Genomic DNA, 12820 nt, shown 5'->3' with positions numbered 1-12820 from the left:
TTTCTGTCCTGAAATCTCTTTCTACATTAGGAGCCTTACTTCAGACCTCTGCTGAGGTCAGTGTTCTACTACTTTTAGCAATTTACCTGTTTTTAAGGAGTTGGTTGGAACCAATTTGTAGAAAGATGCCAGTTAGATTTACTGCTGCCATATATTACTAAAAGCAAGTGTTCTGTTCCATTTTGAAGGAATCACAGAACCAATAAAGAGTTGTGGGTGAAGGATTACTTGTCAGTAAGAGGGTGAGCAACTTTATCATACAGTGTAAAATTAAAAGTAAAGATTCTCATATCACTGCCATTTCCATAGTTATTTAGGAAGTAATAAGTAATTTGACTTTTTTTTAAAAATTACAACTTATTACTATTTTTTTCTGCGACAAAATTATTTTAAAGTAATGAGCAGAAGGGATAGGTATTCTAGATTGAACTATTTTGGCCAAAGATACTTCATTCTGAATAACTTCTGTGAAAAGTTATCTCACAATAATTTCCTGTCTGGAGTTGGGTGGGTTTCTTTCCCAGTGCACATCTATTAATTATTAAATAGAGAATAGAATTTTTCCAATAAAATTATATTACTCCTTTTCTGCCAAAATGAAAAACTGTTTTCATTCTTGTGTCTAAAAAATGTAATTGGTACCCTGATTCTGGCCCTCTGGAGTTCCAGAAGTTATCAAGACTTGGTATTTTGGTCTGGTTTTTGAGAAGCTAATATAAAGAGTGAGAGTGTAGGTGAGTAGCTATAGCAAAGAATCCTAACTGAAAATGCTTCAGCTCAGGTTTGTTCCATGTAATGTCAGGCAACTAAATTAAGAGTCTTCTCATTTGCAATGGATTTTGTCCTGCTCCCATTTTTCTCAGAAGGCAACTTTTTTCTGTTGTAGGTACAGCCTAAACATGACTAGAAGTTTAACCTTAAGAAAACAGGTCTTGGTTTTTAATCTTAGCTCTGAAACTGTGACAAGCTTTTGATCTAGCAGAACTCTTACTCAGGTGTTTCATCCTAATGCTGAAAATATTTTGTATGACGAGTCCAGTGGGTACAGTTACTAAAGCTGTTCAAAGAAGCCACACTTGTGACTTAATTTCCATTACATTTGTAAAATTAGGACACCATAATCGTTCTAAAAATTCCACCCAGCAGTTTTTTTCCATATCAGACTAGGCCAGAGAAGTGAACTTTGCATGCACTTTGCCAACTTCTAAATTCACATTTAAAAAGTCCTATTTCTGAATGTAAAGAATATTCCTGGAATATTTGTTTTCCAAGTACTGTTGTCCTTGTGCAGTAAAAACAGAAATCTTGACTTGGATAGTTTTCATTTTATTCTAGATTCTACACGTTTAGAAACAAAGTACCATTTTCACTCCCATCAGTATTTGAGGGTTGTGTTCTGCAGGTTTTCCCCGTGTTTCCCAGTGGAAGGTTTCTGCTGCTGACTCTGGAAAGAGCTGCTTGGCAGACACTTCCAGCTGCAGAGCTGGCCCCACAGTGCATTCCAGCTTTATCTCCTCCCCTTTGGCTGGCAGGTGGCTTTGACTTTCTGCGGGAATACCAGTCCTCTCCAGTGCCAGACTCCGGCTTGAGCTCCAGCTCCACCTCCTCCAGCATCAGCCTGGGAGGCAGCAGTGGAAATCTCCCTCAGATTACACAAGAAATTGAGGACGTGGACACTGCTGCTGAGTCAGATGAGAAAGCAAACAAATTAATTGAGTTTCTGACAACCAGGTAATGCAGATAAGCAGAGGATGCATTTGTACTCGAAATGGACACTTTCATGAAGCAACTTAAAGGAAAATGACTGAGTTCTAATAGTAATTACAGACCCCATTCCTCTTTTATTGATACTTACAGTGGTAGGTAGGTACTGAAAAGCACTACAGAGTCAGTAGTAAATAAACAGAAAAAAAAATCTTACCTGATAGAAATAAACAGAAAAAAAATCTTACCTGACAGAAATAAAATGTTTAATTGACTGATAGTTTTATGTTCAGAAATGAGCTAATAGAAGCAGCTAGTTTCATTATTATAAAATTAGATACAAAGTGTAAAGTGCATAGTGAAAGGCCATAGTGAAACTAATATTAACTACCAGCTACAGCCAGCAGATTCTAGGCACAATGTTAAATTGAAAAACAGGGATTTGTTTATGCTAAATATAAAATATAAACTGTGCTGTGCTAAATACACAGCACAGCTTCTATTTTAAAATACAACATAGGAATATTTATTTACTTTTATTTAAAATTATGTTTGGTTGCATGTTTCCAAGGTCATGGACCTGTAAATATCTAAGTACCTGTATAGATTATATATTTTAACTGATTACATTTATTTCAGATAACTCAAAGAAATTTTGCACTTTGTTATGTATTTCTTTAAGGGCATTTGGTCCACTTTGGTGCCATGAAGATATCACTCCCAAAAATCAGAACACCAAGAGTGCTGAACAGCTTACTAATTTTCTGCGCCATGTTGTATCTGTATTTAAAGATTCCAAGTCAGGTAGTAAATATTTTCCTTTCATAACTAAAAAAATATCCCTCATGGTCACACTTAATGTTTGTCCTGTGACTTAGTACATCTGCTTATGCAGAAGCACAGTAAATATGTCTTAACAAGGATGTATGACACATGAAAGAATTGCTTGAAACAATCATGTTAGATTAAACTGTTCCTGAGTGTTGAATATTTCTTCAAAGCTGTTGGTAGAAAGCCTTTTGATTGATTCTGCCAGATAAAATCTCCTCTGTGTCCTGTTAGTGAAATACATTGCAGCTTCTAAGTAAATAGACTTTGTTAAATTTCTTCTGGCAATAAAAGTTTATTTTTCATTTTTTATGGTTTTTAGAACATAGGGAATGTGCTGATTACATGTTGAAAACCAGCACAGTCACTAATTAAATAATTTCCAAGATCAAAGCAGAATGCAGCATCAGTATTTATATTAAAGATCTTATCCAAAGCCTTCTGAAGCTGACAGAAAGTCTCCTAATTCAGTTTGACTTCAGGTTTGGGAGTTTTCAGAAGTTACTGTTGCTGGCAGCAAGAATACTGGATGGCTTGAAAGTTTGTCCAGGAATTGTAAAAAAAAATAAGTCAAATTATCAATTTCATACTCCAATTTTTTTTTCAGTTAATTTTCTTGCATTCTGTGCAAAACAAATGTAAAATTTCCCAAGGCACAGATGTTCTTTCACCTCCATTTCTCAGTGTCTGCAACATACACTAAGGAGCATATCCTCCTCACAGAGTAGGTTCAGCCTGTTTATGACCCACAGTAAAGTCTGTAATAAAAAAGGGGGGAAAAAAATTGGCATTCTGTTCTTTTGCTTAGGTTTTCATCTGGAGCAGCATCTGAGTGAAGTTGCTTTACAAACAGCTCTTTCAAGCTCTTCCAGGCATTATGCTGGTCGCTCTTTCCAGATATTCAGGGCCCTAAAGCAGCCCCTTTCTGCACACGCGTTGTCTGACCTCCTGTCAAGACTGGTGGAAGTTATTGGAGAGCATGGAGATGAGATTCAGGTATGCATGTGTAAACAATGCTTCTTGGAGCTGTTGATTCAGTGCTTACTTAATTTCAAATTACCATTTTACAAGGTGTTCTGGAGTCATGTGATGAAGAGTAGAATGTGGCCTCGGAATAGGTTACTTTTGAGCATGCTGAAATCATATATACCTTAGCTAAGCCTTCATCAAGCTGTGACAATCTTACAATAGCTCTAAAGAGAACAACTAGAAAATTTTAGTAATTGTCACTCCAAATGAAACATTTGTGATGACCACTTTTTTCCTTTGCAACTTCATTAATTTGGATTTAAGGAATCCATCATCTGTCTGGTGATGTAATCTCACAATGTGAACTAGACACTGTCTCATTCCTCAGAAGTTAGCATGTTTAGGAGTAAAGAAATCTGCACCATCCATAATAATACAAAAGCTTACACTGACTTAATTTGATACAGACCTTTCACAGCACTATGATGTTCACTCTGTTTAGCTAAACAGACTGAAATTTTACAATCAGAGACTATTTATAGCAAGATTCAAGACTTAATAAAGAGAAATACTGGCTCTCAGTAAGAAATAGACTGACATCACCTCCATATTTTATTTAGGTAATGAAACTGCCACAAGATGACAGTAATACTCTGTCACAACTGCTTGTGTAGAATTTAAATCAGTGACCTGCAAGTCAGAGGTTCAGTGTGTCATTACCAATCCCTTGATGAGATATGTGCCCTTCTTGCATACCTTCATAGATCATTCAGAGGCAGAAAATAAAACATACTTGTAGGGACATTTTAATGTTCAGGGCAGTGGCTTTGATATGTTGGGGCTTTTTTCCAGGAGAAATTATAGGTTTCAGTAGGAGCCTCTTCCTTTTATGAACTAAAGATTTTTAAATGTTACTTTTTGGAATGTCGTTGTTAAAATGCTTAACCTTCTGCATTGGTAGGGGTATGTAATGGAGGCACTACTTACTTTGGAAGCTGCAGTGGACAATCTCTCTGACTGTTTGAAGAACAGTGATCTTTTGACGGTGTTATCACGGTAAGAATCTGTTCTTCTAACTGTATTCTTTTCAATATTTTATGACATTAAGTGTGCAGTTCTGCAGTCTAACAGCAAAAAATAATTTTGATAAGACTGACCTCATTTGTAACCTTCTGAGAATCAGACTATGAGCACATTTCTGCCAAATTTTGCCATAGTTGAAATAATGAAACGTTACAATGTGTTGTAAATTCTACCTTGCTGCCACTTGGCTATAGTCTACTTTAGCATCCTTTAAAAATATTGTATTTTTGCACCTTTGTGTCATAAACCTGAAAATGTATCTGGGAAGAAACACGGGTTCTGTAGTACTGGTTTCCTGCAGCATGTCATTCTCAGGTCAAGTATTCCCCAGGAATAAATTATCACGGCTTCTTCTCAGTAAAACTAGGGAGGATTTTTGTGCAGACATGGATTTTGTTTGATGTGTTGACCATCTTTATGAAACCCTTGGCCTGAAAGCGGACCTTTGCACATGGAGAGAAGTCACAGGCTCCCTCTGTAATGTGGCTGTTCATAGTACTGAGGGACATGAATGTCTACTTGACTCCTAATAGTAGCAACAGAATAGGTAAATAATTTTTTTAAATATCCATAAGTTACCGTGCTTTATGTGCAGCACAAAAATACCAGGGCTGTCATTTCTGAAGCTGTAGGCAGGATGCTGTGCCATGGCAGAGCCCTAGGAGTGCCTTGGAACAGAATAGAGAGGAATGAATACACTTCTACTTCCTAAACTAAGAGCTGTTTATCTTTCTTTAGTGCACATTTCAGCAAAGAGCAAGATGGAACAAAGAGTAGGAAACACTCCAGAAAGCAGTGGGATGCAATATACTTTACCCTGACACTTAGTTCCAAAATAAGATTCTGTTCAAGTACTATAGACAGTAGAGACTCATAGTGTATGAGGTAGGAATGAGATCAGAGTCAGGAATTAGCTGTTCTCCAGAGCAAACTTCCCTTGTGTGTATCAACACAGCAAGTTCCTCTGTGCAGATAATTGATAGGTATTGTCTGGATCATCATGGGGTAGTGCATGAGGAGGCATTAGTCATAGAAATCGAAACACCTACACTTTCCGTAAACATCTTGAAGAGATCTTAGGATACAGGCAGGATAGGATGCAATGACAGCAAATTTTCAGAAGGACCTGTATTGGCAAGAGCCTGGGCAAACACATGACAGGTTTCTTGAGGATAATGGGATATATTTCTGGTTCTGATTAAGATTTTTCTGCCCACAGTTACCCAGCAAGCAATTGTGCATTTGCCTGCCAGCTGTGTTAAGTTCAGGGCTTGCTCCATTGATAAGGGCATTTTAAAGACCAAAGTTGTTTTCAGTTCTGCCACTGTCCCATTGGGAATTGCCATAAGTCATTTCACAGCTCTGTATTTCTTTTCCTCATGTCATTCTTGCCTATGTAGACTGTAGGCTATCCTGCTCTGGTTTGGTGCAGTGCCATGTGAATCCCATCTCTGTCAGGTCTGTGGGCCTGAGTCTGTCTTCTGGAAAAAAGAAGGCAGGCTGCAATAGATGCTTTGGTATTCTATTTCTCCCATTTAAATATTTATCTACAGTCTGAAAAATACTTAGCTTGCATCTAATATGCACCCTTTCAAGCTGTGCATTCACACAGTGTAATGGATGTTTTAAATCTTGGTTTCAGCTCATCTTCACCAGATTTATCATCGAACACCAAACTGACCGCAAACCGGAAGAGCACGGGGCAGCTGAATATGAATCCTGCAGGTGGCAACACAGCCACTGCTGAGCGGAGTAGACACCAGAGGAGCTTCTCTGTCCCCAAAAAGTTTGGAGATGTGGACAAATCCTCAGACCCACCACGCAGTGCCACACTAGACAGAATTCAGGCATGCACCCAGCAAGGCCTGTCCTCTAAAACCAGGAGTTCATCCTCTCTAAAGGACAGTCTCACTGATCCATCCCATATTAACAATCCAACCAACCTACTGGCCACCATCTTCTGGGTTGCTGTGGCTTTGATGGAATCAGATTTTGAGTTTGAGTACCTAATGGCACTGCGGTTGCTGAATAAACTTCTGGCTCATTTGCCACTAGATAAAGCTGAAAACCGGGAGAAGTTAGAGAAGCTACAAGGGCAGCTGAAATGGGCAGACTTCTCAGGACTTCAGCAGCTGCTCCTGAAAGGATTCACTTCCCTTACTACCACTGACCTCACACTCCAGCTCTTTAGTTTGCTGACACCAGTGTCTCGAATATCCATGGTGGATTCCTCTCAAGCTATAGGTAAAACCATTATGCTCTCCTCTCTTTCAGTTTCTGTTGCATTGGCATTTGGTCACAGACCTCATTCAGCTATCTGAACAAAACAAAAATTAGCTATTTTTCTTTGTCTTTGAATATAGCATAATGTAATTTTGCTTTGAACTAGGTGAGCTTTTTTATGAATTTCATAGAAATAATGACCTGTTTCTAGAAAGTGAATCCATTGCAGAACAAGGTTTTGGAGGAGAGAAATCATATCTTATTAGCATTTCATTTCTAGGTCTTTAGCATCAAATAAAATTTCTGATTGGTGACAAAGTAAACGTGTAAGGAGATACTGTCAAAACTTCTATTACCTACTTTGGTCAGTTTTTCTGTTCAATTGTTTTCAAACTATGTCAAACTGCTTGATTTTAAATTAGTGTTTCATGGTATTTTCTCTAAAAATATAAAAATCAAAAACTCTTGTACACTCCAGATAAAGTACAATAGCACAATAGTGAGTGAGGAGAGAATCCTGGGTTATAGGGAAATAAGATAGCATTTTGAAATTCCCCATTATTTAGCTGAGGTTGTGGCCACTTCTTAATTATATTTCTTGAGGAGAGTTTTCTGCATTGTTCCAGATTTTTACTCCTCTCTTTTGGTCTGAAACACAGATACTAAGACAAATGTCCAGGCTTGACAATTAAATCATAGCAACCCTAGACACAGCGTAGAGGAATGAATGGCATGAGCAGCCTGCCCATCTCTAAGCCCCTGTGTGGTGCCTGTGTTCCAGGCTTTGGTTGGGCAATTCACACATTGAATTGCTGTGACAGTACCATCTGGAGGTATCTTTCCTTTTCCCTGAATACAAAGGAAGAGTAGGGAAGCCATGATGCTAATTTCAGCAATTTGTTTAATTGTGTAGAATGAGAGGGAATGAACAAATTTCATAGAACAAATTCTTTCCTTTCAAAAAGCAGATTGTATCAAATACAATTAGTCAACTTCTGGGCTCCCACCTGAACTAGAGCAGCTTTTGTTGTAGCTCTCTGTTGCAGCTGCTGCAGGTATTTCGTCAACCACTTTGAGCTATGAGTTGGTGCTGAAGATCTGAATCCCAGTTCCAGACAGCACTTAAGCTAATTACAGCACTTGGAACTTGGTGCATTTTTATTACCTTGAACAGTGTAAAACAGTGGAAGCTGTGCCTGGCAGCTGACCAGAACAGTTGTTTATTAATCAATGCTCACTGAATTTCTTTTTGTGTTTTAGCAGCTGTAGTGAAAATGCCACTGGTTAAGACTGTCAATAAGCCAATTAAGTGGAAAAGATAAAAATTATCTCTAAGAGAAATGGGCAGTAGTGTTCACAGAAATAAGGTCATGCTTTACAAAAGTATTGTTGCCTAAATGACATACTGGTTTTTCAAATTAAGGCCCCTTTAAGACAAATGTGGTGTGGCCAGTGGTATGACCAACTAGACAGGGTCTGTGTGAGTTTATGGCAAATGTTATATTGAAACTGTGACCTTCCATGAAACACCAATTTAAAGATCACTGTGGCTCTTGCTGTCCAGAATATATATTTTATTCTGTATTTTCTTGTTCTAGGATTTCCACTGAATGTTTTGTGTCTCCTGCCCCATTTAATTCAGCATTTTGACAGCCCAAACCAGTTTTGTAAAGATATAGCCGAAAGGATTGCTCAGGTATCAAAATAATTTGCTGTTTTGTACATCCTCAAACCCTATAAATGCAGATGCCTTGTTCTTGATATGTTTTGATGTTTATATTTAATTAGGTTTGTTTGGAGGAGAAGAATCCCAAGCTGTCAAATCTTGCACACGTCATGACCCTTTATAAAACACACAGCTATACAAGGGACTGTGCTACCTGGGTAAATGTGGTTTGCCGTTACCTTCATGAGGCATTTGCTGATATTACTTTGAGTATGGTTACATATCTGGCTGAGGTAAGTTTTCAAAAACTTTTCACTGTTCTAACTCTTCTGTTGCCCAGCAGCCCAAAGAGATGAAATGTGCCAGCAAATTACTGGGAGCTCTGTATCTGTTATTTATAATAAAAAAATAAAAGCAGAATTTGGCAGAAAAAAACCAGAATTACTTTAAAAAAAAATTTTAACACTAAAACAATAGCTGATACATATTAAAGCAGATTCTTTCGTCAGCCAATTGCATTTTCCACTGTGAAAGTGAGAAGAAACTGGACATTTATTTAGATCCCATTGAGGAAAATCAGAAGACTAACTCCACAATGGGTTTTCCAGCATAGTAAGATACCATCTGATATAAGGATCTGGTTCTTGATACAAATTTGAATGCGTCCCTCTAACACTGAATGGGATCATCTTGCTGCAAAGGTTTTCCCATGTTCATTTTCACCTGTGGAGTTTAGTGCTAATGCAATGTTGTTACTGGGGCTCCAAGGTTCGGTTCTGCTCTTTAGCACAAAGCTGCTTGATATTGCCCCCCTTGTTGTCAGATCACTTTCAGGACAACAGTTTATTACAGGGTTCTCAGATTTATCCCTTCCCTGCTGAGTTGCCTTCAGTCTCCCCTCTCATCCAGGGAGAAGACAGTTCTGCAATCACAGAATCACAAAATCATTTTTAGGCTGGAAAAAACCTTTGAGATCATGAAAGGTCACCAAATCTAACTCTGCCAAGTCCGCCAGTAAACCATTTCCCTCACTGCCACATTTACACATCTTTTAAATATCTCCAGGGATGATGAGTCCACCCTTTTCCTGGGCAGCCTGTTCCAATGCTGGGAAACTGTTTTCATGAAGGAATTTTTCTGAGCAGTTAATTTAAACCTTCCCTGGCCTGAGACCATTTCCTCTTATACTATCAGTTGGTTCTCTGGAGAAGGGGTTGACACCCACCTCTCTACATAAATTAACTAGCATCTGCCGAAGGATCTATAAAAAACCCTCAGGAATTTCTGATACTGGCTAGTCACAAACTTGCAAGAGCCTGAAAAGCCAGGTGCTGCTCCCACACTCGCTTAGGCTCCAGAACAAACTAGGCTGTACTATGCCAAGCTGCTTCCTCACCTTGCTTGCTCATGGAGGCTCTAAGCAATCATTCACATGACCTTTAGTGATGGTGAAAGCCATTGAAGGTTCCTGTAGGAACCTTAAACAGGACCTTGGGGTTTTTCATTCTCTTTTCAAGTCCAAATACTCTAGAGACCTATTAGAGCTCTTGATGACATTGAACCCTCCAGAGTCAAGTGTCTTCTTCACAGTGGAAGCTTGTATTCCTAATAAAAATATGCTATGAAAACTATATTTGTAATAAAGAAATGCTGTAAAAAATGGAAATGTTCAAATTCTTTCTCTGCTTTCCCAGCCTTCAGAAAGCAGTTGCCCCTCTGTTTTCCCTCAGTGCTCTCTGTACGGTCACTAGTGCTGCACCACCTCCACAAAGGCCATTGCTCCTGATCCTGCTCCCCTTGAAATGGGTTGAGACATGCATGTGGAGACTCTTTTCTGCACAGCTTCCCCTTGCTGTAGGTTGGCACCACCTACTGTGTCCACAGCAAGCCAGGCAGGCTTTTTACTGTAATTAAGATGCATTCCTCACATAACACCAGCAGCAGCAGGATGACAGAGCTGTAAGCACTGACTTCCTTTCTCTGTATTTACATTGAGTACAGCTCTGTTGAGTCATGTCTGGAGAATATTTATATGGGCATAGAGTAGCTGCCAGTCTGGTGGTGTAGCAAAAGACAAGAAACCATCATATTCAGGCTGCTGTGGCTTTGAATATTTTTTTCCCAGCTTTCAGAATGTTTGCTCTTTTCTTCCTAGTTAATCCCCAGGTCAGGATAAACAATGTGCCCCTGTTTCCTATATACCAGCTGTGGGATATACTGTCGATTGGTAAAGCCAAATAGGTTAAGAGCCACACTGGGCAACCTGCACTTGAATGTTAAAGCCACACACAGCCTCAAGCTTTAACATTCCTGGTTCAGTCCCCAACCCTTGGGACAGAGGGATATTGTGAGACAGGCAGTGCTTAAGAATAACAAAGGAAATTGTATTGCAACAGTGACTCTTTCAAACACAGGTGTAGCTTCAGAATGAGACACTGTACTTAATTTAAGTACTTAAATTAAGACTATGAAAACAAATGCTCTCAGCACAGTAAAAGTTTCAATTATTGCCACTCAGATAAAATTTTGTATTTAACCTGTTCAATGGGAAGTCATTGCTTGTCATCAAGGAGTATGATTCCAGCACAAAATAAAATATTTGAGCTCTGTTATTATGCAAATCTCACAGTGACAAGTAATGCTCCTTAATTAGTTTTACATATTCTCCATTCATGAAAAAATTTTAATTTCTTCTAGAAAACAACTGAGAGGTCTCAATCTACAGATGAGGAAAAATCACTATTCAGTAGTGCAATAGAACTCTCAACCTCCAAAACCAAAATCAGATCAGCATACAAACATATTACTGAAACCTTACTTTGGTTTTATGCTAGATTTTTTCAGATTAGTTTTTGAAATTTAAACTTTAATTATTGCAGCACACTTATTCTTGGCATATCTGAATTGGCATGTTAAACTGGTGACTCATTAAGTCCAGGATCATGTTCAAACTTAAGTAGCTAATGTTATTAATAGAGAAGAAAGGACAAGAATCCATAGTGCATAGTAATATGCTTATGGTAGATTTTTCCACCTCCTCCTTGTTAGATGGTGGTAAAAACATAAGCATTTATAACCTGTTCAAAACCAAAGGATCAGTAGAAACTAAACGATCTGTGTTGCAAGGGGAAGCATGCCCTAGATAAGCATTAATCTGAGAAATGGCTTGTCTCTCAGACATGGCTTTTGAAATGCCCTCTTTATTTCCTCTAAACGTTTGTTTGACTGCATGGCATTGCCTCAGAGCTGGGTATCTCTTCACAGCCCCTGTCAGGCTGGGAGGGACAAAGGGAACTGTCTCCTGTGGTAGCACCCCAGCAGCCCTTGAAGGAGAAGGGTCTCTTCTCCACTTCGTTCTGGGGTGGTTGTTGCTTCAGGAAGAGGGCAAATGTTGCTAATGCAGTGTGGAGTCCTGAGACCAGATAAGGCACCAATAGTTACCACACAGAACAAGAGAGGAATCCACAATTGTTCAAAACAGGTCATATGTACAAGAGTCCAAAAAAAAAAATTCTGAGAACAGTTGTATTTCTTTCTACAAATACAGTGGAAACTCTTTGTCCTGGAATTCTCTTATCCCAGCGATGTGTTACCAGTACTCCATCTTGCTGCTATTTTTGTTACTTCAGAATTCATATTGCACCAAAGGCATGTTAAGGCTGCTGAATAGCAGCCTTTTCTGTTTTTCTAAACAGAAATACTCTTTCGTATTACAAATTCATTATGTATGTAAGGACACACTTGGACTGACAACCACCACATATAATCATCTGAGCTAGTGAGAACTGACACAGTCCCCAAATATGTCAGGTTTAAGGGCCAAGAGCTGTTTCAGTCAACAAATACTTTTGACAACAAATTTGTAAAAACTGTGGTGGAAATTACAAACTTTCAGAGATAAGATTCTTATAACAGCTTTCTAAACACCATTTGAGACAAAATTCCCATTATTTCCCCAGAATTCCTTTTCCTATCCCAAAAGAGATTATCTGATGCAGCAGCCTCTGTCAGAGAACAAAAAAAATTCTTTCTGTCATCCAGATACTTTCTTCTAATCCTGCACTGAAATGGCTGATGTGCTGCATGCATCACATAAACTAATTGCAAACAAGGAATCAAACTTTCCATTGCAAGATCCTAATAGAAGGCATTAAAACCCCTTGGTAACCCTGTTTTGAAAAAGAATTGCTAAGCACATTTTCAGTAAAGGTATTTGAGGGGCTGACAGTGTCTAAGAGCTGAAGCAGGTTGCCAAGCCTTTAATTTAAAAATTCTTCCTGTCTATTTGTAGAGGAATAGATAAGTATAATGAGTTTCCTTTACTGTGCTGTTAATGGAATTTGCTGG

General features: G+C 38.6%; 1 protein-coding gene across 6 annotated transcripts in view; it reads left to right on the top strand.

Moving 5' to 3' along the window:
• FRY (FRY microtubule binding protein) overlaps positions 1-12820 on the top strand; it is a 223099-nt gene that overhangs the window by 175427 nt on the left and 34852 nt on the right. For all 6 annotated transcript variants that reach the window (XM_064716468.1, XM_064716459.1, XM_064716449.1 and 3 more), the window contains 7 exons: positions 1533-1731; positions 2387-2508; positions 3341-3528; positions 4463-4557; positions 6227-6828; positions 8406-8503; positions 8596-8766. In XM_064716468.1, the coding sequence (XP_064572538.1) occupies positions 1533-1731; positions 2387-2508; positions 3341-3528; positions 4463-4557; positions 6227-6828; positions 8406-8503; positions 8596-8766 (1475 nt within the window). The remainder of the gene's footprint in view (positions 1-1532; positions 1732-2386; positions 2509-3340; positions 3529-4462; positions 4558-6226; positions 6829-8405; positions 8504-8595; positions 8767-12820) is intronic.

This window comes from Zonotrichia leucophrys, chromosome 1 (genome assembly GCF_028769735.1).
Source record: "Zonotrichia leucophrys gambelii isolate GWCS_2022_RI chromosome 1, RI_Zleu_2.0, whole genome shotgun sequence".
Lineage (NCBI taxonomy): Eukaryota > Metazoa > Chordata > Aves > Passeriformes > Passerellidae > Zonotrichia > Zonotrichia leucophrys.
This window is presented reverse-complemented; position numbering and strand designations above follow the sequence as displayed.